The sequence below is a fragment of the Sebastes fasciatus genome, chromosome 21 (genome assembly GCF_043250625.1).
Source record: "Sebastes fasciatus isolate fSebFas1 chromosome 21, fSebFas1.pri, whole genome shotgun sequence".
Taxonomy (NCBI): domain Eukaryota; kingdom Metazoa; phylum Chordata; class Actinopteri; order Perciformes; family Sebastidae; genus Sebastes; species Sebastes fasciatus.
The window spans coordinates 7,144,796-7,170,491 of NC_133815.1; the positions used below are offsets into that span (position 1 = coordinate 7,144,796).

At 38.1% G+C, this 25,696-nt stretch overlaps 3 protein-coding genes across 41 annotated transcripts in view; 2 read left to right on the plus strand and 1 right to left on the minus strand.

Moving 5' to 3' along the window:
• The first annotated feature begins 8,897 nt into the window (after positions 1 to 8,897).
• On the plus strand, positions 8,898 to 9,931 carry LOC141760011 (2-oxo-4-hydroxy-4-carboxy-5-ureidoimidazoline decarboxylase-like). Its single transcript, XM_074622601.1, has 2 exons — positions 8,898 to 9,211; positions 9,355 to 9,931. Exons 1-2 carry the CDS (start codon positions 9,031 to 9,033, stop codon positions 9,702 to 9,704), a joined length of 531 nt encoding a protein of 176 aa, XP_074478702.1. The 5' UTR covers positions 8,898 to 9,030; the 3' UTR covers positions 9,705 to 9,931.
• A 1,842-nt stretch (positions 9,932 to 11,773) lies between these two features.
• On the plus strand, positions 11,774 to 20,598 carry kif9 (kinesin family member 9). 4 transcript variants are annotated; one of them, XR_012592195.1, is made up of 21 exons: positions 11,774 to 11,930; positions 12,026 to 12,132; positions 12,896 to 13,064; positions 13,309 to 13,415; positions 13,867 to 14,097; positions 14,614 to 14,697; positions 14,792 to 14,884; positions 15,169 to 15,316; positions 15,431 to 15,495; positions 15,594 to 15,671; positions 15,805 to 15,873; positions 16,190 to 16,294; positions 16,409 to 16,464; positions 16,550 to 16,637; positions 16,762 to 16,880; positions 17,260 to 17,427; positions 17,556 to 17,764; positions 18,591 to 18,718; positions 18,809 to 18,945; positions 19,110 to 19,214; positions 19,596 to 19,755. XR_012592195.1 is itself a non-coding variant. In XM_074622177.1 (21 exons), the coding sequence occupies exons 1-21, from the start codon at positions 11,888 to 11,890 to the stop codon at positions 19,680 to 19,682; spliced, it is 2,379 nt and encodes a 792-aa protein (XP_074478278.1). In that variant the 5' UTR covers positions 11,774 to 11,887; the 3' UTR covers positions 19,683 to 20,598. The 4 variants fall into 4 exon arrangements, 2 of the variants coding, with proteins under 2 accessions (XP_074478278.1, XP_074478279.1); XR_012592196.1 differs by having other exon boundaries at positions 18,591 to 18,694; XM_074622177.1 differs by having other exon boundaries at positions 18,591 to 18,770; positions 18,878 to 18,945; positions 19,596 to 20,598.
• The window catches only part of scrib (scribble planar cell polarity protein), a 77,378-nt gene continuing 71,554 nt past the window's right edge, over positions 19,873 to 25,696 (minus strand). For 32 of the 36 annotated variants that reach the window (XM_074622175.1, XM_074622148.1, XM_074622144.1 and 29 more), the window contains 2 exons: positions 23,794 to 23,848; positions 19,873 to 22,283 (listed from right to left, as the gene is read on the minus strand). In XM_074622175.1, the coding sequence (XP_074478276.1) occupies positions 22,147 to 22,283; positions 23,794 to 23,848 (192 nt within the window). In that variant the 3' untranslated portion in view covers positions 19,873 to 22,146. Of the gene's footprint in view, positions 22,284 to 23,634; positions 23,665 to 23,793; positions 23,849 to 25,696 lie in introns of all 36 variants that reach the window. The other 4 variants (XM_074622155.1, XM_074622149.1, XM_074622161.1 and 1 more) reach the window with 1 other exon arrangement.

Sequence of the window (25,696 nt, forward strand, 5' to 3'; positions counted from 1 at the left end):
AAGGGGGGGAGGTTTAGTGGTCTGAAGAAAAGAAGAACTTCATGAACTTGCATTAATACTGTACGGTAATTCTTCCAAAATATATGATCATTCTATATGATAACGCTGTGTTTCTGAGTTTGCAGACACTTTTTTTTGCAGATAATAAAAAAAGGCCTTTAGAGACAGCGCTTTGAGTAGATTTTATTATATTTTGGTGAAATGGCTTGTTTTCTGATTTGGTCCAATTTTATCCTGCTATTACTCTTACTGGACACAAGGTGGTGCTGCATTGAAATAATGCACACAGAGCATGTTCAGGTTAAACAACAGAAACGATTTGTGATCGCAGGCTAACCAAACTCAAGTTACTGGAGTTTGGCAATACTTTTATTGTGAAAAAGAAGAAAGTGAAGACACGGGCAACACTGGAAAGACAGTGAAAGACTATTGAAGTTTCACTGTCATGATCCAATATCTCCACAGATTTGAAAAAAAAATGAAATAGTCGACACTTGAGACTTCCTTATGTTATAAACCTTCGCAGCAAACATATATAAGTCTACATAAGATTTTGTCAATGTGATTGGCAAACTTTATTTGTGTAGTACTTAACAAGTTATAAAGTGTTTTATGAGAAGAAAATGGGAAAAGGGGAGATTAAAAAGACAGGAATGTATAAAAAACAAGCATATGTAAGTGTACAGGGAATAAAAAGGAAAAACAAATGGGTTTTAAGCTGCTTTTTAATGAAGACCTGTGATGTCCGTTAATCCACATGCAGTTGCCCACCTACCGTTTTTGGAGCATCTGTCCCCTTTTTTGCAAGTGGCACCGTGCCTCCTTTAGGCCCCTGAAATTGAAATATATAAAATTAAAAAATATACCCACAACCCTAAACCAAAGACACGACATTGGGTGTTTGCATAATAATATCTTTTGCCTTTTTGTTTGTTCTGGTTCTAAAGCAGCAAAATAATCAATAAACCTGTTTCATAGACAACAACAGTATGAAAAATCCTCCAGCTTATTCACTGATTCTTGGGAGAAAAATTTGCAATGTACGTCTAAGATTTTCATTTTAGTCAAAGTTGTTATGTTTAAATCTGAAATCTGGTACTGCAACCTATTTCTAACACCGTTAGTTAAAGGTGCAATTGATATCTGATAACATAAAGCCACTAAATGTCTCCCTCCTCTGTTCCATTGCATTCACTTCACAACAAGTGGTTGCCAGTTCGTTGCACGTTTAATAATAATAGATTAATTAGTAATTGCATTTTCAGATTAGATGCTATTTGACCTGCAACAACAAATGAGACTTTTTTTAAAGGGTGCTATTTATGTATTTTGTTGTCCTTGAGTTCTGAACAGTTTCTTACCTCGGTGGGTGGGAACCCATCACTATCGTCATCGGCCTCGAAAGTACCATTCCACTGATGGGGAAAATAATCAGCAACACTTTACAGTGATGTAAGAATGATATATTAATTCATTAAAATGAAGTTCTTGTATGTTGTGAACTTCTCTGAGTTTGTCTCCAAGTCATATTAGGCTACACATTATTTTACCCGCCTCCCCAGAAAACAGTCAGATGTTTAATCATTAGTATACTCCATGAAAGTCTACATACCTGTGCACTTACATTTTGTCTGTTTTTCTCTAGTACCTGAAATGGAAAGGCATTGCACTTCAATAAGAAAGTACCGTACAGTATATACATATTTACCCTAATCCATTGACACAGCAGTGGGTCATGAAAGTCATGCAGATGGAGCCAGAATACATTATTTTGTTGCAAATTGACAAAGTTTTAAATAGTTATCTCGACAATAATTTACAGATTAAGACATGAAAACCAGAAAACTTTAACAGCTATAGAAATTTAGTCTACATTTGCAGCAAATACATTTTGTATCGTAAAAATAAAACGTATTTCCACCCTTGGTTTAATTCAGAATTGACCCTTCGCTAAGTCCCGCCCATCAAATGCAGACTGGCCAATCATAGCGTGGCACCGGCCAGCTCCGACCAGGATACGACAACTATCCGGCTCTGTTCCGTAGACTCTCATGCAATCGTTTCAGATTTTCTTTATTTCCAGGCTGGTTTTGTTGATCGGAGAGGTTGGAAGGAGATATACGTTTCTAAAACATTACGTTTCTGCGTAAAAACCTGTGGAGCTAACATTAGCAGAGTGCGTTAGCACATCATTAACTAGGGTTAGCACTATGCCACTCTAGCTACTAAAGGTATACTGAATGTATACACTTGTTGCTTTTGCTTTTTAATGATAGTAACAGTGCGTAAAGACCTACAAGGCTTTACAGGAACAGTGTTGTTCCTTAATCGTCATTGTCTTTTGTCTCGATCACCAGGTGATGTGGTGGTTCACTTTTACACTGATACACTGACATCCTGATATATCCTTCAAACGCATAGTGGGCGGTGGGGCTTAGCGAAGGGTCAATTGAAAATTGTCAAGAAGTCTGAGGCATGCAAAATAAAATCCAATTAATATTCAAATAGTTGCAAACAGAGTGAAGAATTTTGCTTACAGGTTAGATAAAAATGAATTAATTTTGTAGTGAAAGGACACGATTGGATAAAATTACATTTATTAAAAAACAATCATCAGTGGGAATCTTCAGGCATACGCCCCATGTTCAGTCCAAACTTCTCTACTACAGACTCAGTGCCAACTTAAAGTCTTCTTAACTGGTAGATATTATCGAAAACTCTTGCCCCTCTACAGGAACCCAGAGATCCTATAGATCACAAGATAAAAGCTCCACTCATGTCTAGATAGAAAGCTGAAAATGGTGCCGTTAATCTCCTCTCATGACATCAGATGTTAAGAGACATTTGTTGTGGTCTAAATCTATTTCCTACTCTGCAGCAGCCCTCACCAAACTTTTTGTTTGAATTGGAGATCAAGTTTCATCTAAGAAAATCAAACTGTCCAAAGCAGGCGACACCGTTACCAAGAACATTTAACGCTCTCCATATTTTGACTTCAAAAAAACCTCTCGGAGAATAGTGAAATCACTTTCTCCCAAAAGGTCTACCCACCGTTGATGAGTTGGTTGTTTTGTTAGACCCATTGTCTCCTTCCATCGGTGTCTGAAACCCTGCTAGCATCTGAAAGTGTAATTTTAGAGGGATTTAGTCCAAGGACATGGTAGTGTTTGCGCAGCATCCATTTGATATTGACTTTGGATTTCAAATAAAGCAACTAAATAATCAATAGAAAATAGCAGCAGTATGATACATGCTGTAGACCTCTACTGATTTGTTTCATTCTTGAAAATACTATAAAAATTAAATGTATTTCTAGTTTACTTGTTTTACATCAGAGTAGTATCAAAATGATTATAGACATCTGTATGGAAGCAAAGAAATAGCATTATAATTAGAATTTTAAATGCAACCGAACACCTAAATTGTGAAATTTAAAAATCAATTAATTTATAGAGTTGGAATATTTTACTGTGAAAAAAATCTGTCAAGTAAAATATTTCAGAGTTTAATAGTATTCCAACATTAAGTTCAGTATTACTTAAATTTAAACATTAACTATGCAGCAGTGATTCATTTTAACAATTAGGTATTCATTTGATGGTAATATTTAAATATTTCTCCTTTCTTTGCTCCCATACATTTGAGGTATCGTATGTAACATTTAAGCTATTGCAACAAAATAAAAACTACAGAACATTAGCAGTTATTTCCTTTTCAGCATTATCTCCAATCCTACCGGTTTTCGAGTCGGTTTTTCAAGTCGGTTTTGTGAGCTTTATTTAGCAAATGAAAATTTATCTACAGAGTTATAGAATAAACCAAAACTGCATATTTGTTCTTAGTTAAAGTTATATTCTCTTCCATATCTTTTGAGATCAGTAAATCTGTGGAAAATCAGCAGTCTTACCTTTGGTTTTTCAGTCGGTTTTGTGAAAGTTAATCCAAACAAACAGAGCAGTGTGACTGTGAGCCCTCTCATCTTGAACATAGATTATGCCTTCTATTTCTACATACGCCTGCTTTATAGTGTCCATGTCAGTGGGTGGAGTTTGTTACAGTTCTTGTAAGTTTTGTGCTTCACTTGTAGCTTCACTTGTAGCTTAACATCAAAGTCCAGCTTGTTTTTGTTACTTGATTTCAAACGTGTATTTATTGTCTGATTGTGGTATTTTTTGGCTAACAGCCTACGGTTTGGAGAGAAATACCTGCTGTACAAATCGTCATCCATACACTCCACTATTGGTCCAAACTTTTACGACCCCAGACTCGGTGCCAGACCCGAACATTAGCAGTTATTTCCTTTTCAGTAGTATCTCCAATCCTACCACAACAGGTCTTGTTAATGCTGCTAGAATAAATACAAATTAATTATTTTTTCAATATCTTTTGAGATCAGAAAATCTGGGGGAAATCCCCAGTTTTACCATAGTCGATGCCGTGAGAATGAATCCAAACAAATATAGCAGAGTGAGCCCTCTCATCTTGAACATAGATTAGCCTTCTATCTCTACATACGCCTGCTTTATAGTGTCCATGTCAGTGGGTGGAGTTTGTTACAGTTCTTGTACGTTTGTGCTTCACTTGTAGCTTCACTTGTAGCTTCATGACATAATTTCAAGTTTTATAGAAACAAATCAAACTGTCCAAAGCAGGTGAAAATATTACCAAGAATACTTGACACTCTCCATAATTTGACTTTTCTCATCTAATGGAAAATAGAGAAATGACTTTGTCCCACAAAGACTACCCACCTTTGATGAGTTGATTGTTGGGGGGGCAAACCCGTCGTCATTATTCATCGGTACATCATACTTATATCCTCTCTGAAATTGGAATGAAAAACCTTAATTCAAGGACATGTTTGGATAGTGAGGACATTGACATTGGATTTCAAACACAGCTGCGACATAATCAATAAGTTGACTCGTTTCATATTGCAAAGCGAATGAAGAACTTTATTTAGCAAATGAGAATTTATCTACAGAGTTATAGAATAAACCAAAACTGCAGATTTGTTCTTAGCTAAAGTTATATTCTCTTCCATATCTTTTGAGATCAGTAAATCTGTGGAAAATCAGCAGTCTTACCGGTTTTGTGAAAGTTAATCCAAACAAACAGAGCAGTGTGACTGTGAGCCCTCTCATCTTGAACATAGATTAGCCTTCTATCTATACGTACGCCTGCTTTATAGTGTCCATGTCAGTGGGTGGAGTTTGTTACAGTTCTTGTAAGTTTTGTGCTTCACTTGTAGCTTAACATCAAAGTCTAGCTTGTTTTTGCTGACGTGTATTTATTGTCTGATTGTGGTATTTTTTGGTTAACAGCCTACGGTTTGGAGAGAAATACCTGCTGTAAGGAATGTTGTACAAATCGTCATCCATACACTCCACTATTGGTCCAAACTTTTACGACCCCAGACTCGGTGCCAGACCCAATAGTCTTTTTGGAAACTGGCAGACAACATAGAAAAACCTCCCACTTCAGGAAACGGGAGATCTTGTATATATCACAATGTAAATTATATAACAAGGCAATGCAGCACTCATTTCTAGAGGGTAAACTGAAAAATGTGCCATAAACTTCTCACAGATCTGTCTGCTGGACTGCAACATGACTAAACACAACATTTTGTTGATATTAGAAATATTTTCAAGTTTTATAGAAACAAATCAAACTGTCCAAAGCAGGTGAAACTATTACCAAGAATACTTGACACTCTCCATAATTTGACTTCTCTCACCTCATGGAAAATGGTGATATTACTTTGTCCCACAAAGACTACCCACCTTTGATGAGTTGATTGTTGGGGGGGCAAACCCGTCGTCATTATTCATCGGTACATCATACTTATATCCTCTCTGAAATTGGAATGAAAAACCTTAATCCAAGGACATGTTTGGATAGTGAGGACATTGACATTGGATTTCAAACACAGTTGCGACATAATCAATAAGTTGACTCGTTTCATATTGCAAAGCGAATGAAGAACTTTATTTAGCAAATGAGAATTTATCTACAGAGTTATAGAATAAACCAAAACTGCAGATTGGTTCTTAGCTAAAGTTATATTCTCTTCCATATCTTTTGAGATCAGTAAATCTGTGGAAAATCAGCAGTCTTACCGGTTTTTTAGTCGGTTTTTGAGTCGGTTTTTGAGTCGGTTGTGTGAAAGTTAATCCAAACAAACAGAGCAGTGTGACTGTGAGCCCTCTCATCTTGAACATAGATTAGCGTCCTTTCTGCACATACGCCTGCTTTATAGTGTCCATGTCAGTGGGTGGAGTCTTGGTGGAGACCAACTGTAATGTATGTTACAGAGTAGCTACTCCATGATTGGTGAACATCTATAAGATAAAGCCCAAGATATTTCTCATAGGGGCTGGTGGAGCCCATATCAGGTTGATGTTGTTCTGTTCCATCTGCCTTCTTGATGTGCAAGTAGCCCATTTTTTATGCCTCTATACTGGTGACGGCCGTGGCAGGAGGCATGATGTTTTCATGTTGTCTGTCCATCCATCCATCCGTACATCCATATGTCCGTCTGGTCCGTTCTCAAGAATGCTCAGTCTCTCAGGAATGCCTCGAGGGAATTTCCTCAAATTTGGCACAAACGTCCACCTGGACTCAAGGATGAACTGATTTGATTTTGGTGGTCAAAGGTCACTGCGACCACACGTCCGTCCCATTCTTGTGATATGTCGAGAACGCTTTGAGTTAATTTCTTCAAATTTGGCAGAAACGTCCACTTGGACTGAAGGATGAACTGACTAAATTTTGGCGGTCAAAGGTCAAGGTCACTGTGACCTCACAAAATGCGTTTTTGGCCATAACTCAATTATTCATATCCTAATTATGAAAATTTCACACACATGTCTAATAGGATACAATTATGAAGTGATGACATTTTGGACAGACATGAATGCAAATTGCAGCTTCACTGGTTTGCAGAGAACTCTTTCACTTTGGAAACAAAAATGTAGCTGCTGGTATTTAGTGCAGTGCTCACTGGCATTATTAGTGTAAAAGTGGTCAATGCACGTGGCTGATATTACTCCAGACCTGTTAGAGCACACCCTAGTTGGCACGTTCAGTGCGTCTGTAACTCGAATTATCAGATCACTTCTGACCTTAATTGGAATGTGGTTTTGTACATTTATAGCCACACCTCCCCATGCTAATTTCTGTCATGTCTAAATATACTATAACCAGGTATGGCTACTTCAGAGACATTAAGCAAAATATCCAAATGTGTTGCTTTAGACTACAGATGTTAAGGTGTGCAATCCTTACACCTTTCTTAGATAAACCCAGAGACATTGTTCAAAGATTCACATCAAAAACATGGTCTGACTCGAGTTAAACACCAAGCCGGTCCGTTCAGTTCGCCAGGGTGTGCCCCCTGAGCTATTTGGTCGGCTTGTCATTCCTTTATCATATCTGCCTTCTTGTACAAACAAATCTACCTACGGGTACAAATAAAGTCACCTGAACCTTCTTGTGGTAGAGCGGATTGATTGTCTGTCTTTGAAGCATGGAAATTTAACCACAATTTGGAGTTTTGATCTTCATTTCAGAGGTTTTCACTCCTTCCACAAGTAAGTTGTTTCTCCTCGATTGATTCTTCATGTAGTGAAGTTTGGACATAATCCCACTGAGTTCCTCCCGCGACCCATTTGCACCTGAAAACCTCTCGTTCTAGAAGTTCAGGTGGATTTAATTAATACATTATTGTGTATTGTATATACAGTATTTGCTTCTCAGATTGTTTTGTTTGAGTAATTTCCAAAAGCCTGAAGAGAAAATAACTATCAAGAATTCCACAAGAAAAGAACAAATACTACAGAAAAGGATTAAATTCTAAAAGTCTAGAAAAATGTTCCTTTTCTATAATTAATCATCTTCATACCATATCTGACATATATGCAACCAGGTGGTAAAAGCATAAATGTGTAGAGTATATATACAGGAAATCAGTGGTGGAAGAAGAACCAATAATAGTAGAATAGAAGTACCGATACCACACTGTAAAAAAACTCCAGTTCTGCCTTCAAACCCTTACATAAGCAAAAGTATGTAAGTATTACAATATAAGCAAAATGTATTTAAGGTTGTGCTAATTTTAACTGCTTTATATACTGTTGGGTAGTTTAATCTACAGCAATGCATCATTTTCTATAAGATCATTATGTTTGTAGCGTCGCCAGCCCTGTTTTCAGCTTTGTGACAATGCATTTTCCAACTGATCCAAGAGGGTTTTTAAACTGTTTATTTATCTAAAGAAGATCATTTTCTCTATATAAAGGGACACTTTGGTTCAATCCATCAGAAAATAAATAAATAAATAAATAAAAGTCACCAAATTTGGAGATAGGTGGTTTTCACTTGACAAGAAGGGTATGAAAAATTATAATTTGAAAATGCTGTCAGACAAATGTAGTGAAGTAAAAAGTACAATATTGGATGTAGTTGAAGTCTAAAGTGGCATAAAATCGAAATACTCAAGTAAAATACAAGTACCTTGAATTTGTTCTTAAATGTAAAGTTACTCGATTACATTCCACCACTGCAGGAAATAAAACCCCTGTAAATAAAAGTCCTGCTGTAGGTGTTGACTTAGTGTAGTTTCACAATAAGAGGTCAGAGTGGGTCAGAGGCCTAGACTGTATGAAAGAAATAGAGAAAGTGCTTAAGTAGCCAAGTAAGTGCTTAATTGCGCTTACTTGTTTACCTGGGAAAGGCTGCTGTTGACAGTGACGGTGACAACATTTTGTTTCCTCTGTAAAAAGAAAGTAGGCCTACTGTATAGTGATTTTAAAGTGAAGTGTTGTGAATGTTTTTCTGTTTTCTCCCTCTCGATAGATGAGCCAATGCTGCGTTTGTGCTAAATGTCTTTTTATTTGCCTTGAACAATAGGCTACCTGTTTCGTCTTTGAAAACTGGAAACCATCTCCTTCATTGGAAGCCAAGCCTTGAACATAAAACTTGGGAGAAAATAAAGATTCTACAAATAGCAGAAGAGACAACAAATACATGAATATGGACATCGCCACTGTAAATGCTCTTCCTTACGAGGATTTCGTGAATATTTTGGGCAATGTGGTGGAGAAATGTCCCATTATAACAGCTTCTGTGTGGGCGGGGCGTCCCTTTTTGAACTTGACCGCTTTGGAGGCTGCAATCGGTGACTTCATCGATGCTCTCCCTGAATCAGGTGAGACATAAACCTACATTTTGTTAACCTTTTGTCATATTTTGTGTTTTTGGGGGGCTGCCTCAGGGGTTGTTTGGCCACTAAAATGTGATTTACTCCACACACGATGGCACTGATAAGACATTGTATTTGTTCGTGTCTAGGTAAAGAGGGTCTCCTCAGGTGTCTCCCGGACCTCGCGGGGAGGGAACTCCAGAATGGCACCTTGAGCCGGGAGTCGCTGTTGGAGCAGGCAGGAGTTGGGATGGATGCGCTGAACTCCGCGGAAGTCTTGCGCATGGCTCAGCTCAACGAGAAGTATAAGGAGCGCTTTGGGTTCCCGTTTGTCATCTGCGCCCAGATGAGCGACAAGGAGAACATATTACGGCAGCTGTCCGAGCGCTGCCAGAACGAGTGCAAGGTCGAGAGGGCGTGTGCCATCAAGGAGGTGAAGAAGATATGTCGCCTGCGACTTCAAAGTCTTGTGCTCACTGATGCTCCCAGCAACTTATGAACTTTAATTACTAAAGTTTATATTGGATTTGTCCATGTGCCAGTTCACCTGGATGTACAGACCATTGTTCCCAGGCCTCATGTGTGCTACTCTCTCTCAAAGCCAGAAACCAGAGATGTAGCCCAAGTCTCAAACTTGTGATGTCATAGGGTACAAGGTCTGGAGCTGCTCCATAGACAATGAATGGGAGACTGATTTTGTGGACCCACAGAATGTTTGTTTTCTATTTTATACCCAAATTAGCTTTATTCTTCTGTAGTGTTTATTCATTGTCTATGGAGCAGTTCCACACTTTATACCCTATGACATCATAATTTGAGTTTTAGCACTCTAGTTTTTGGATTTGGGAGAGGGTTGTTCTTGTTTACTAATATTTTTTTCCACCTGATGCGCCGGTTCTGGAACCAGATCTTCATGTGGCGATAGTGAGGTATTTAACCTTTAGTTTGTCTCTTGAACGCTTACGAGGTGCAAATGTATGTGCATGTGGGTGACACAATACACAGTCTTGCCAATGATCCATGATTAACATAATGTGTCAGCAGTGTGCCAATAAAAGTAGTGAAGAAGAAGAAGAGTGCAAACTTGTCTTACATGTACAGTTTTGTGGAGATGAATTTCCCCTTGGGGACAATAATGTATAAAGTCTAAACAATGTAGGACTTAAAATAGTACAACATTAGCTTTTGAAATACTTTATGAGGATTGAAATGCATTGCACAACACACAATTTGTTTTGGTGAGTACCACTGAATGTAAATATAACTTTTTTTTGTTTACAAGAAAACTCCACAGGGCGTCTTTAACCTCAGCATGGAAGTCATGTAAAAAAAAACAAGTATATTAATAAAAGTAATAATACTAAAACATTTTTTTTGATGATTAAGAAAAATCACTATTCATAATTTAAAGATATTTTAATTGCCTCATTTAATGATTTTTTTTAAACTTATTTAATGATTTTTTAGATTTATACATTTAAAATCGCATTGTTAAAATCCAAATAAAGTACTAAATAAGTGAAATAAGTAAATCATATACTGTAGTTGTAGTCTCTAATACAGAAATTAATTAATTCAAGGTTCATCTCTGTTTGTCATACAATACAGGATTGCACTATGAAATGCAGTTGTAGTTGTTCAAATGCCAAAAATTAATGTATCACTTATAATCAACCTCTTAAATAAGCAACCTCATAGGAAGGGTAGTTGGAATAATAAAAAAATTAAATCTAAACGCTTTTTTAGAAGATGATTTTTTTAAATTAATTTCAGTTTGCCCTCATTAATTTACAAAATAAGACACAAAAATAAAACAAAATTAGCAATTGGCGTGTTTAAGAAAATCATAATTATTGTTGGTTGTGTGTGTATATATATATATATATATATATATATATATATATATATGTATATGTGAACTTTGAACTTTTTTTAATCACACTCAAATTGAAAAAAATAATATATATATATATATATATATGAACTATGAACTTTTTTTAATCACACTCAAATTGAATAAAAAATAAAAAATAAATAAATAAATATATATATATATATATGAACTATGACCTTTTTTTAATCACACTCAAATTGAATAAAAAATAAAAAATAAATAAATAAATATATATATATATATATGAACTATGACCTTTTTTTAATCACACTCAAATTGAAAAAATATATATAAATAAAAATATATATATATGAACTATGAACTTTTTTTAATCACACTCAAATTGAAAAAAGAAAATGAAATAAAAAAATGTATATGAACTATGAACTTTTTTTAATCACATTCAAATTGAAAAAAAATTAAATAAAATAAATATAATATGTATATATTTTTTTCCATTTGATATATATATCAAATTGTAAAAAAACATATATATATATCAAATTGAAAAAAAATAAACAATTATATTTATTTTTTTCAATTTGATTGTGATTAAAAAAAAGTTCATAGTTCATATATGTATATTTTTTTATTTTATTTTCATTTTTTGCAATTTCATTGAAAACAGATCATTGTCAGGTGGCACAAGGCGCGCGTGCTCTGCCCCTTTGCCATACTGCGCGCGCGCGGTCGTTGCCATGACGCTGAGTGTAAACCGGCAGACAGCCGTTGAACACAGACAGACGGAGGAGATGATGATGGACCTGGAGCCGACAAACTGAGCTGAAATGACACACTTTCACCTGAAAACCTCTCGTCCCAGTAGTTCAGGTGGATTCAGTAAACATATCTGTACAGTCTGACGCAGTTTGAGGTGCTGTTGGTTCGAGTTGTGTTGTGTTTTCGTCGTGTTTTTGGACCCACAGGTGGTGGTATGATGAAGGCTCCCAGCAGCGAGGTCGGAGTGTTTGTCCGGATCAGACCAACGGCTGACTTCTCCCAACACATCATTGAATGTCTACCTGACGGACAGGTGAATATACCCTATTAATACCACTAACAGTTACACAATTACATCACAATACGTAAACCTGTCGGAAATACAAGTGTTGGTAACTTCCAGTTGATTTTATTGTATTAAGACTTTTGTTTTTCATTGAGGTTAAATATCCAGGGGTCTGCAACCTGCGGCTCTGGAGCCACGTGTGTCTCTTTAGCTCCTCTCCAGTGGCTCACTGTGGATATATATAAAAAGATTAGTGGAAATGAATCACTTTTTTTGTTTATATTTTCATTTTTATTTATTAAAACTAATGCAGTCTGATACAACAACACTGCCTTTAATCCTGCCTTCATGAATATTATGATTTTAATTTATTTACAGCACTGATGTTGGTTTTTCCTTTAATTTATCACCTATCTTTGTATTAATATCCCATCTCACTGTTCACTGTTGACCTTCAACTTATTTATACAAGTGTTCAAACTGCATTACATCCATATGCATAATGGATACGCCAATATTGACATCTTTGCCAGATTTACCTGTTTTATCTTATCTCTTAATATAATTAAACATATCTCATGAATTTAGGTGGAGGCAGTGTGTACCGTTTCAGCTATCTGAATACAAATTGCATCGCATTTCAGTACAATATTTTAGTCCTGGATCCTAACACAGCACAGTGGACATCTTGTGGCATAATTTCAATTAATGCATTCGTTTCTTTGCTTGAAAATAACTCCTGTGTTTGGTAGTGTACACTCAAAGCTTCTTTTTGTGTCTTGTCCTCCAGACAGTGAACATCTATCACAGAAAAGACTCCACGAAGCCTCAAGACTCGAAAAATCAGCTGAGCTCTTGGTCATTCCGGTTGGAAGGCGTCCTGCAGGATGTATCCCAGGAGGAGTTGTACGCCAGAGTGTGCCGACCGGTGGTACTGGGAGCACTGGATGGCTATAATGGTAGATCTGTTTATCTACGTAAAACTAACAGTGTGTAGTCAAGTATTAATACCAGATAAGCATACCCAAATTAATGTCAACACACTTAAACTTTGTTGTTTTTCTGTTTTTCTTGTGACTCTAAAGCCACTAAAAGGGCCCAAATTCCCCTGATTATATTGCTTGACGTGTCAGGTTTTGGAGATTTGCGTGATTTATCTTCCAAGAAATTTGTGTATATTCTATAGTGTCTTGTGTTTTTCAGGTACTGTGATGTGTTTTGGGCAGACAGGTGCAGGAAAGACCTACACCATGACAGGATCCACAGAATCGTACAAGCAGAGAGGCGTCATTCCTCGGGCCCTTCAGGAGGTAACTTGCATCATGTGAAATTTTTTTTTATCCATGAAACACTCTGAAAGGTCCATTGTGTAGAATTTAAGGGGATCTATCGGCAGAAATGAAATATCATATTAATAAGTATGTTTTCTATAGTGTATAATCACGTGAAAATAAGTATCATTGTGTTTTCATTACCTTAGAATGAGCTGTTTATATCTTCATAGGGAGCGGGTCCTCTTCACAAGAGTCCACTATGTTGCACTGCCATGTTCTACGGTAGCCCAGAATGGACAAACACTGTCTCTAGATAGGGTCATTCACGTTTTCATGTCAGCCACTGTAATTCTCCTACATGCTTGGCACACGGGAGAAGTTTCAGTTGGTTGCAATCTGCAACACTTCCCCGTTAGATGCCACCAAATTCTACACACTGCACCTTTTAAGTAAATATGTTTTCTTAAATCTCTAACATGGTATTCAGGTGTTTCAGGAGGTTGAGAAAAGGACTGAGCATGCGTTCTCTGTGCACCTGTCCTACCTGGAGATCTACAATGACACCCTGGTGGACCTGCTGTCATCGCTGCAAAGCTCGTCACACCCGTCTCCTCGCGGCATGGTGGTGATAGAGGAGCCCGGCAGAGGGGTGTTCATCAAAGGTCTGTCTCTTCACCCTGTCCACAGTGAGGAGGAGGCTCTCAACCTGCTGTTTGAGGTGTGTGGTCTGATTTACAACTGTAAAAACATGTCCTATTTGAAGGAGTAATTCACCTAAAAATTGAAATTAAGTCATTTTCAAGTTTATATGACCAGCAAGCACGAAATTAAAATGTTTTAATGCTTCAGATGGTTCAAAAGGTTCAGTATCATCTTTTAATTTCTATATAGTTCCCACTGAGAGCCCCCTGCTCCAATTGCAGGTCACACTTGTTCCTTCTCTTATCCCTCAGGAGAAAAAACAAACAGAAATTTGTAAAGAGGATGTAAACAATTTTAACTGCAATTTTAATTTAATTTTAATTCAATTTATTTGTGCCGATTTTTAAGTTTTTTTTTGCCCAGTTTTTATTGTGAAATACAGTTTTGTTTTATTTTTTTTTATTTCATGCCTATTTAGTTCTTATGTTCTGTAATCAGTGTTGGTTGATGAGGGTGGAAGCAGTGTAATTCCCATGATTTTATGGATGAATAAATTGGAAAATTGAACCTTGATATAGCTGTTCTTTCTCAGGGTGAGTTGAATCGCATTATTGGAGCTCATGCCTTGAACAGGAACTCCTCCAGGTCCCACTGTATCTTCACTGTGCATATAGAGGTACGAGTCCAAATACCTTTAATGTTTTTTTTTGTACTGTTGTGTTGGTGCTCAAACCTCACGTGCCTTTTCCTGCTTACTGTCTTGATCGCAGTCTCGTTCACGGACCCTGTCTGATGCCAAGTACGTCACCTCCAAGCTGAATCTGGTGGATTTGGCTGGGTCAGAGAGGGTCGGAAAGACTGGGGTGAGTTTGAGATTGTCTTACTTCACACATACAGATTTATGTTGAAAAGCCATGAAAAAGTTTCTTTTGCATAATATGTGACCTTTAACACTCAGACCCTTTGAATAAGGTCCAGTTGGGATGTTAGAATTACCCTTTCTATTTCAAATGTGCTCGGTTATATTAATACAAGGTCTTGGCTTTTTGATCCTCCAGTCAAAGTGAAAAAAGAATATGCCTTTCTCTATGATTTGTCATGTAAGTTTTTAATTTCCCCTCTTCATTTCACCTTCCTATTCTTCCAGTCAGAGGGGCAGATGTTCAAGGAAGCCATGTACATCAACAAGTCGTTGTCTTTCCTGGAGCAGGCCATCCTGGCCCTGGCAGACCGCCGCAGAGACCACGTTCCCTTCAGACAGACTAAACTCACTCATGCCCTCAAAGACTCACTGGGTGAGACTGCCAGGACCTTGGTTTTTAACAATGCAGATACCTGATATTTGATAGTTTTAAATGGTCATATTCTTTGTAGTAATACTGTGCTTGTAAAACTTACTGTATTTATAGGAGGGAACTGCAACACTGTGCTTGTGGCCAACATCTGCGGTGAGGCTGCACCGATTGAAGATACAGTAAGGAGTGGAATATATGATATAAAACAGAAACCAGTCTCTTTCTTACAGCACGTGGTCACATTTCAGCTATGCATGTTAATTAATATTCTTTGCAGCTCTCTACTCTGCGTTTTGCCAGCAGAATGAAGTGTGTCCAGACAAACCCTGCAGTTAATGAACATGTGGATCCAGCAGTGAGTTCACATAATGACACAAAACTACTCATACATGGGTAGAAATATGTATTTACAGTCTGCATTGTGCTGTACTCTCTATGTCAGTCATCAGAAAACCGAGTGATCTCATGAAATGTACTGTTGTCATTAGGCTCAGATCAAGAAACTTAAGAAGGATGTACAGATGCTGAAAGAGGAACTGTCCATCTACAATACATTGGTGAGTAAAGCAATAATAATAATAATAATAATCTTTATCATCCACAAATGTGGAAATTTGCCCTCAGCTTCACAGGTTGGTTAAACACATCATAGTAACTCACAATACACACAGTACATAGCACAACATGCACAGTACAGAAAATGATAACTGACACGTCCCAGTGCAAATGGTGTTTATGAATTTAGTAAAATTATTGCATTTGGTATGAAAAACTTTTTGTAAATGTTCTTGGTTGCTGCCATGGATCTATAGCGTCTTCCTTTTTAGCTGGTTTATATTAGAAGTTGAATGCCTATCATTCACCCTCCACCAGGTGAACCGTCAGAGCACCCCGTACGAGACGTTGTCTGAAGCCCAGCTGGCTGAGATCCACAGCCAGGTTCAGAGGTACCTAGAGGGGAGCCTGGAGGAAATCAGCGTGAGAACATAACAAAGAACACAGCTATTAATACTTCCTCTACCAGACCAAATTTTGGCTTGGAATTGTCCTTTGAAGGCTTTAAATTTTTATCTCCATGACATCTAATTACAGATCATAAGTATCAGACAGGTCCAAGCCGTGTTCGCCCAGTTCAAGCTTGCTGTTCAGTGAGTATCATCTACCTTTTGAAATCAGATACTTTATTTGTTAATGATTCAGCTTGTTTATGTATGTATGTATGTATGTGAGCAGGAAACAGGAGCAGAAGGTGATGGCTCAGCTATGCCAGACCTGCAACTTGGTTGAGAAAAACCAAAGTGCTAACACAGCTGCTATCAAGGTCATTCAACATCTCGTGGAAATCAGTAGTTGTAATACTATTTGTCTACTGTACCACTGACAGCCTGTTTAGTGAACAATTCATTGTGAGCTTTGATTAGATGTTGCTTTGTAAACTCTTTTAGGAGTGGGATAGCAGCATTGACGATGCTGGCAGCTTTGAGATGTCTGATCGATCCCTGAAAAACACAGAGCCCCCGAATTTGACCAAAGCCAAAACTAAAAAGCCTAGGGACAAACAGAGGTAAGTGAACAGTGAACATTTTATTAGCTACAAGTTGTGGCCGTACAGCTAACTGACAATGCAACATTATACTTATTTACATCCCCCAAAAGCATTATTGGAGCTGTAGTTCAAAATTTGAGCATGATTAACTTCCAAATAAAAGTAAGACAAATCAAAATAATAATAATAGGTGTGACAAAATCATCAATATAAACCCTTTTAATGTTGCACTATGAATATTCTTTTACATTAATGAGGCTCCAGTTTTAAATCAATATGTAATTGGGCCCACATCTGCCTGATTTATGTACTGATTGAAGCCTACAGGACTGGACTAAGTTAAATGCACTAGTTTAGTTTTCCTAATGGCACACTCAATGTGATTATCCAGCGGAAGCAAGAGACAGGTAGAAGGGAGTCCAGTTCCAAGGAAGCGTTTGGAAAGCAAAGCAAAGCTGAATCCTGTCCAGATGCCTGAGAGGGAACAGGAGTCACAAGAACCAGACAGAGAGAGCCAGAGCACACAGGAGTCCCAACCGCCTGGCAATGAACCCGTCCCCTCTGAGTATGTGTATGATATTAATGTAGTTTTATCTATTAAACGGCTCAAATATCATTGGTAATCTTATAAATGGACTGTGCACGATGTTGTTTTATACCATTTCCCCTGAAAAGTTTGCTGTCTCTGCCCAGCTCTCCTCCAACCAAAGCAGAAGCCTTTGAGGATTTTAAAGTGGGACAAGGCAGCAAGATCAACCACATCCTTAAGGAGAACAAGTCTGTGCTCTTGGAACGCCGCAGTCTTCTTCGACAGCTAACCGAGGAGGTCAACGCTGTCAAGAGAGAGATCGACTGCACCACGGCCACCATACAGCAGCACAGAGAGACGAGAAGAGGCCAAGGTACTTTCAATTTTTATATCATTAAGAAAATACTTAGATGCTTTGATTTGTGCTGCTACCAATGGAACTTTCCTAATGTGTAGTATTCTATGTTCCAGAAGAAGTATAATATCATACTATGTATTAGGGCTGTTTTTTAATTTTTTTTTTCAACATACTATACTATGACATTTTTTTCGACATACCATACTATGACCTTTTGAAAACTTTTTCGACATACTACACTATGACGATTTTTTCGACATCCTATACTATATCTTTTTTTCTTGAAAAAGTCACAGTATAGCATGTTGAAATAAGTCATAGTATAGTATGTCGAAAAGAGGTAAAAAAAGTTATAGTATAGTATGTCGAAAAGAAGTAATTGTATAACATGTCAAAAAAAAGACAGTATAGCCTGCCGAAAAAAAAGTCATAGTAAAGTATGTCGAAAAAAAGTTGAAAAAAGTCAATAATATAGTATGTCGAAAAAAACATCATTACATAGTATTTTGAAAAAATAATCAAAAGAAAGTCATAGTATAGTATGTCGAAGATTTAAAAAGAAAAAAATCATAGTATAGTATGTTGGAAAAAGTCATATTATAGGATGTCGAAAAAAGAATAAAAAAAGTCTTAGTATAGTATTGTAGTACCCTGTTAAATAAAAAAAAATTAAAAATTGAATACGTATTATGACTTATTTAGAATTAAAATGTATAATGAAGGTTTTTGTGGTTGAGCAGTGCCTGTCTGCACAGTGTCACTTTCTATTGATGGTTCTGCCAAAAGATCTGAGATTTAAGAGGTTAAAACTATCTTTCCTTTTTTATGTTTTTATATTAAGGTCAGTATTTGGTTATTGAGGAGGAGCCAATGCTGCAGGAGCCAGATGCCACTTCATTGATACAGCTCAGAGAGCTGAAGGCCCTGTACCGGCAGAGATACGAGGTGCTGCGTGACATCAAGGCAGAGGTCAACTACTGTCAACACCTTGTGGATCAGTGCAGGGTGCGCCTGCTCTCTGGTCAGTTCAACTAATATCTTCTATCTTCCCTAACACAGCTTAGAGTTATCATAGCTGGAATCATTGGTGCCTTGAGAAGCTCAGAAAACTGTTCATGTGTGTCCCAGAATTTGAGAACTGGTATGAGAAGTCTGTCCTGGTACCTGAGGAGGAGCTGGACAAGACCCTTGAACAAGTGAGTCAGATAAAGAAACCTTCACACAAAGTAAAGAAATAACAGGTGCATGATTCATTTAAACAAGTCCGATCAGCCTGCAGGCTATGGGGAGGAAGTCATTTTAGTTTAACATGTATTGGAAAATGTTGATAAAGTGTTATCTGCTTCCTTGCTGAACTCAGGCGGAGGATAACCAGCGAACTTTGGAGCAGTATTTGAATGGGCGTCTTCCTGACAGCTCCAGCTCTGAGTCCTTCTACAACGCCCGCTACAGAACGCTGAAAAGGGTGGGTGTCCCATTCTGTTTTACATCTAATGAACGGCTGCTTATTTCATCGAATGACATGAAGTGAATGGTGGTAAATGTCTGTATTTATAAATTGGTCATGTCACCTCACCAATCACTTATCTATTATCAGGAAAACCATAGTTAAGTAGGGATTAGGATTGGCTGATTGGCTGAGTGCATCGCCGGCTGTTTTTTTGGCAATGGTCATTTTATTTTGCTTATTTAATGGTCTGCCTCCGAAGAACGAGAGCCACTCACACGTACAGGCTTATTTTCATATTTAACTTGGTGAAATAAGGGTTTATTTTGACCAGGGCTGTCAGAGTTAACGCGATAATAACGCAATAATAAAAAACTTTTGATTTTTCTGTCTCTACAGAGGAAAAGCAGGGTGACGTCCTTTACTCCAGTGCAGAGGAACGCATCTGGACAGAGAAGACTTCCTCCAATTCTACCTGTTACATAAGTGAGTTTTATGCACAAACTAAAGTTGGTGAACTACAGCGTCCAGATGTGCTAAATGTGGCGAAGTGCAATTTTCCTTTTTAGTCATTAACTTCACTATAACTTTTCACTTCTCTTGGGTATTTTTCTACATTTAATCTGTTCATTGTAGATTGTACATTTATCGAGCACAAAAGACACTACACGATGAATCCGCTTCTTAAATGAAAAGTAAAATTTATTATTCCTGAACCACAAAATAGACTTCTTTGGTTGTACAAATTCACTAGTTACAGTCTTGTATGAGCTCTAACCCTTGACCCTAGGACTTCTGACCCTTTCCCTCCAAACTATTTGCAAGTAAAAGACCCCCAAATAGAACTCAAGACAAAAGAATAAACACAACAACTTGAAACACTGCATTAATAATGTAGTGAAACCCATCTGAAAAAAAGATTTACCTACTGTAAGTTTAAAAAAAAAAAAGGAGATATCAGCCATTGCAAATGTAATCAAACAAACTGAATTTCAGTCAGTGAGAGCAACATGGAAAGCTATCATTAGAAGAACCTACATTAAATTAACACAAATGCTACGATGCTGTGATTCTGCAAAAATACCCATCAGATACATAAACTGACAGTATGTCAAGCAGTGAACTGAAAGACGACAATGTCTTGAGAGGGATTTCTAATTGGTTCTGCCTCTCGCAGCTCTCCCATTAACAAACCAATATACATGCAGAGAGCATCCCCATCCCAAGCCTGTCTAAACCCAGATGCGTCAGCAGTCCAGACACTCGCTTGGTCTTGGTCAAGACTGGCTCAGTTTCAAACCCAAAGTTTGCTTTCCTTTCAGTATTTGTACATTATTCACACAATAATAAATGATTTTTCAGTGGCGTCAGATTTAAATTAACCATAGACAGAAAAATAAAACACCTGCTACCTTCACGTCGCTCTGGAATACCTCCAAACAATTCAAGGATAGAAAAAAAAAAAAAGTAATACCCTAAACGGGGCAGAGTGAGTACCGTTTATTAATAAATGATACTAAAAATGCACGTTTTCCAAACTTAAATATTTGATATTGTGATCCGTTAATCTGTAAAACTGGCTGCTCACCGCTGCTGCCTCCCAGTGTAGTCATGTTCTCTACAAGGGGAATGTAACACAGTCAATCACAGGTAGGACCCATTACGGTGTTGTGACACTGATGTGCAACAGCTATACTTTTAGTTGGTGAATTCATAAGTGTCTATAAAGTAGATTAAGTGATATAAAGTAATATGAAATTCATTAGTTGAAAGCTTTGACGAAGTAACCCACATAATTATCTTTCAAATTTGTTTAAAGGAACAGTGTATATCATTTCAGGGGATCTATTTGCAGAAATTGAATATAATATTAATAATTATTTTTTCTTTAGTGTATAATCACCTGAAAATAAGAATCTGTGCGTTTCTAGTTACTTTAGAATGAGGCGTTTATATCTACATACGGAGCAGGTCCTCTCCACGGAGCTACCATGTTTCTATAGTAGCCCAGAACGGACAAACCATACACTGGCTCTAGAGGGGGACATTTGCGTTTTTACGTTTTCGCATCGCCCACCGTAGTTCTCCTACACGCTTTGCACACGGGGGAAGTTTCAGTTGGTTGCAATCTGCAACTTCACCACTAGATGCCGCCAGATCCTAAACACTTGCCCTTTAAAGATAAATTCTGACAAGCATCAGTCATGCTCTTTGTGCCCAAAAGGACCGGAGGGGTTAAAACAGTGTAAAATAGAAGGCCTTCAATTTGAATAAAACGCTAAAAACAATAAATTACTTAAGATATACGTTTTTAAAAAGCTGACTCGTGGCAGTGCAAAAAAGATATGTACTTTTATTTTGTTTTAAAAGCTCTCCAAAATTTGGGACTGTGAAGGTAGCAGGATGTTCCCTCCTTAATCAATATATACACTCCTGTCCGCCCAAGTCTCACAAAAAACCCTGACATTTTACAATCTATTCACTGAAAGCCTAAAAATATCATTCAAGAAGTTAGTATAGCTATGACCCATTTCTTTTCTCTTCCAGTATGTTTTTTTTTTTTTTTTTTTTAAAACAGCAAAATCATCGGAGGTGCGAAAAATAAAAAACTAAAAACTTCGGCCACCTCCTTTTTAAAATAGATCAGCTTCTACTTGGTAAACCGAGTGTACAACAACAAAAAGAGAATGGTCTGTAAGTAGCAATCCTAGCTAACCACACGAGCTCGTTCTTGCCCGCGAGGGACTGTTGAGCGACTTGCCGGCTCATCCGCAGACTGTTCAGGCAAGACTGGCACGCCAAATATAAGAGTGTGCACATGTGGTGACTATCAGCGTCGTAGTCTCTGCAGTGGTTATATATGGGAGAGTAAATCTCGCTCTACTGACACTGTGTGTAGTGTTTAGTGACTGTTCTGTCCACCTCCTGTTTCTTCTCTCAGTGTGAGGTGTTACGTGGGCACGGCGGTTTCCAGGCTGCGGCGGCCCTGCCTCAGTTTGCGCTTGTTGCTGTACAGGGCCATCTCCTCAAGGGCTGAGGTGGCAGGCAGCGCGGTGGGTACCTCGGCCTCAGGGCTCGCAGCGGGCACTAGACAACAAAAAAACAAACACACAGAACAACTTTAGTCAAGCTGCTGCAGTTTAGCTTCTTTTTACATGACAATCACTCCACAACGGCAGCTGTGGAGAGGAGGAAAGATGAGCATTTGACTGATGGCGAAAGTAGATGGATCCCTTAAACCTGCGAGAGAAGCCCCACATTCACAGCAGCAGCTGGAAACAAGCAAACGTTTTTAGCAGAAAACTAAAGCAACCGGTGACTGCATGTTTAAAGGTGCTACATTTGAGATTGGGAGCATTTCTATTGCCTCTCAACATAGCGACAGCTAACAGCGCTAATAGTGTTTACCTGGGGCTGGGTTCTACCTTTTCGAAACGGCGGTTTCATTTGTAATCGCCGCGTGAGAGCAGTGTAAAGCTAGATAGTGGGGCACGCTCACATGCAGTAAAAGCACAGAGAGAGAGCGACTTCATTCTCTACTCAGGTAGACATTACGCCTCTATATCTTCACATAAAAAATAGTTGTTTTCTGCTTTATAATAATGCTCTGGATATTTAATTTAGCACCTTTAAAGTAACTTCAAGAACTAATTTGCAATCCCTTTGTTAAATTATTTTTTCACTCAGTGTGTTTACATGCACTTAAAGGTGCTCTATTCGATACACAGAGCATTAATATAGCAGCAAACACCTGTTGTCTATGTAAAGATGTAGAGCTGTGTATACGCTTAATTGGGTTATTGGCATTTTAAGTAACGCATGTGCACGATAAAGACTTCAGACAGAGAATGTATTGCTATGCAGCAGAGCAGGTGGTTGAAAGGAGATAATTACATTTAGCAATGCATCTCTGTTTAAAATAATTCCATCCAAAGTCAGCGTAAAACTGCAACCAACACAAAATAGCCTCTAGAAGTGCTGCACCATCAAATTCACACTTTTGCACTAAAAGGAAAAGCTAGACGCTCACTAAAAAGCCTTTCTTCAAATTGTTTTCGTGCGTGCATGTAAACATGATTATGAAATTACTTAGAGCACCCTGTAATCACTAGTTTCAGTGACCCCCAAACTATCCCTTTAAACAAATTCATGCTCAGTTTGGATCACGGTTAGTGTGATATCGTTAGTTTAGACACAGCAAATCTCTTCCACTTTGGTCTCAACATCAGGCGCTGCTTCCTACAGTATGTAGTGGACAGCAGCAGGCGAAGCACACCCAGGTAGACACACCCGCCTTAATACCTGAACCCGCAGTTATGCCACACAACTAGCTGGTTAGAGTATAAATGCACAAACCAACACTCTTCTCACATGTTCCTTAAATACTCAGGCGTACAATCACACACAGACCCAAAAACACATGCACACAGGATCCTACCAATAGGAGCTGCTTATCCCAGGTAGTCACCTGAATCAAAGAGGATAGAAAAAATTGAGGCAATAAATGTATTACTTATTGTCCACACACACACTTATCCCTTTCCCAAAGCCGTCTTTTGTACAATATGAAATACAGCATACTAGCTCCGGTACTCACCTGGGTTGCTGGAGCCGTCGTCGATGAACTGCAGGTCATCAGCTGCGTCAGGGGACTGGAAGAGAAGAAGAGAGTAAATAACTGAGAGGTGGGGGTGTTTCAGTAACCTGCATCCCAGGTGAAGCCATCACCATGTGAGCAGTGGAGCTGGCAGCGAGAGGATGAGCCAGCCGCTCACTGCCGGTTTAGCAGACAGTGCTGAAGCTCCCCAGTCTGTCAGAGCCATAAAAGCCTCCAGTAGTAGCTCTACTGGACTTCTCCCCCCAGGAGAGATCGGCATGTTAAAGGAAAGGGGAGGTTACGTTAGGTCATCAGTTCCGGGGTTTGTTGTGAAGTGTAGGCACATCCACAGAGAGACAGCCAACAGAGCAACAGTACAGCACCAACAAGAGTCACCAATGCACAACGGAAAACCAAGCAGCATGTTAAGTTGTCTTTGTGTTGATGCTATTATATGCTAATGCCAATAATGTTCTCCTTGTTATCAGCTGTTTATTCTACTAAAGGGACCACTATGACCTGCAAGCTGAGGATCATTAATCACATTAAAGGGATAGTTCTCGTAATGATGTAGGGTTGTATGAGGTACTTATCCATAGTCAGTGTATTACCTACAGTAGATGACGGTCGAGAAACAGACAGACAGCTGTACAGTCCATGTTTCCGAAAAGGCACTGAAGCCGTTATCTATGCTCTCGCCACCAGACTCCATTGAAAAAAACAGTCATTTTTACCTCACAGAACACTGGAGTTGCTGGTCTACTGCTGCCTTGATCAGTTAGTCTGTTTGTGTTATTGTGTGACTTTGGTTAATTCAGATTCACCGAAGTCACACAATAACATAAACAAAACTAACCGATTGAGGCAGCGGTAGACCAGCAACCACTGTGTACTGTGAGGTAAAATAAATTTTTTTTCCAATGGAGTCTGGTGGTGAAAGCATAGATGGATACAACGGCTTCAGTTCCCCCTTCAGAAAGGGCTGTCTGACGGCAAGGTAAAGCAGTGAAAACATTCTAAATATAGCGTACACTTAAACGGATATTGATTGTTTTAGGTGGGCTTTTCTTTTAGGTGGCTAAAATACGTTTTGCAGCGGTACATTGCTTTGCTTCCACGCGGGTGCTGACCGTTGTCTACTGTAGGTAATACTCTGACTATGGATTACGGACTAAGTACCTCATACAACACCACTTCAAAACACTGAACTATCCCTTTAATGTTATCTTACAGGACACGCTAGCTGTGGGTTGTTTTATGTTTTTTTCTGTATTATTTTTTTATAAACACATTTCAGCAAGAATTGATTAAATAAAATGACATTTGTTGTATTTTTACTACAATAACATTTAACTGTGTCCTCTTTTATTATCTGATATTTCTCCAGTTGTTTTGATTAAAGTTTTTTGGGGGTGACAATAATCTAAAGGGAACTTATTTGATTATAAAACTGTGATTGGAAAGGAATTAGCTACTTTAACCAGATGTTATGTTTGTATGAATATTCATTTAAGGTACAATGTCACACCTGCTACAAGTCTTCATTTAGTTTGTCTCTCATATTAATTGTTTTAACATTACATTGATTATATTGTGATTACAGTGACCCTCACCTTGCAGATCATACTGGTCCCTCGAGTCCTATACGACATAACTATTTATATAAATCAACACACAGCCTTTAAACACGACTTTTGTCAGTTCATATGAAGGAAACATTGTTCAAACACTTACACACAGTGATATCCATTAAATTACATCCACTAAATAGAAAGAGAATACGAACAAACAGAGGTCACTGTTCAACAACCAAACTACACAAGATCCCACACTCAGGAGCGCACACTGACACAGAAGACCACAGATACTTGACCCCAAAAATAAAAGACCACTTCCAGACAAG

Bases quoted from the DNA above. Each gene is read 5' to 3' on its own strand.
- LOC141760011 (XM_074622601.1), top strand. From the start codon at position 9,031: ATGAATATGGACATCGCCACTGTAAATGCTCTTCCTTACGAGGATTTC. The intron at 9,212-9,354 runs GTGAGACATAAA...GTTCGTGTCTAG, and splicing joins CGATGCTCTCCCTGAATCAG to GTAAAGAGGGTCTCCTCAGG.
- kif9 (XM_074622177.1), top strand. From the start codon at position 11,888: ATGACACACTTTCACCTGAAAACCTCTCGTCCCAGTAGTTCAG. The intron at 16,465-16,549 runs GTGAGTATCATC...GTATGTGAGCAG, and splicing joins CAGTTCAAGCTTGCTGTTCA to GAAACAGGAGCAGAAGGTGA. The intron at 16,638-16,761 runs GTCATTCAACAT...AAACTCTTTTAG, and splicing joins CTAACACAGCTGCTATCAAG to GAGTGGGATAGCAGCATTGA.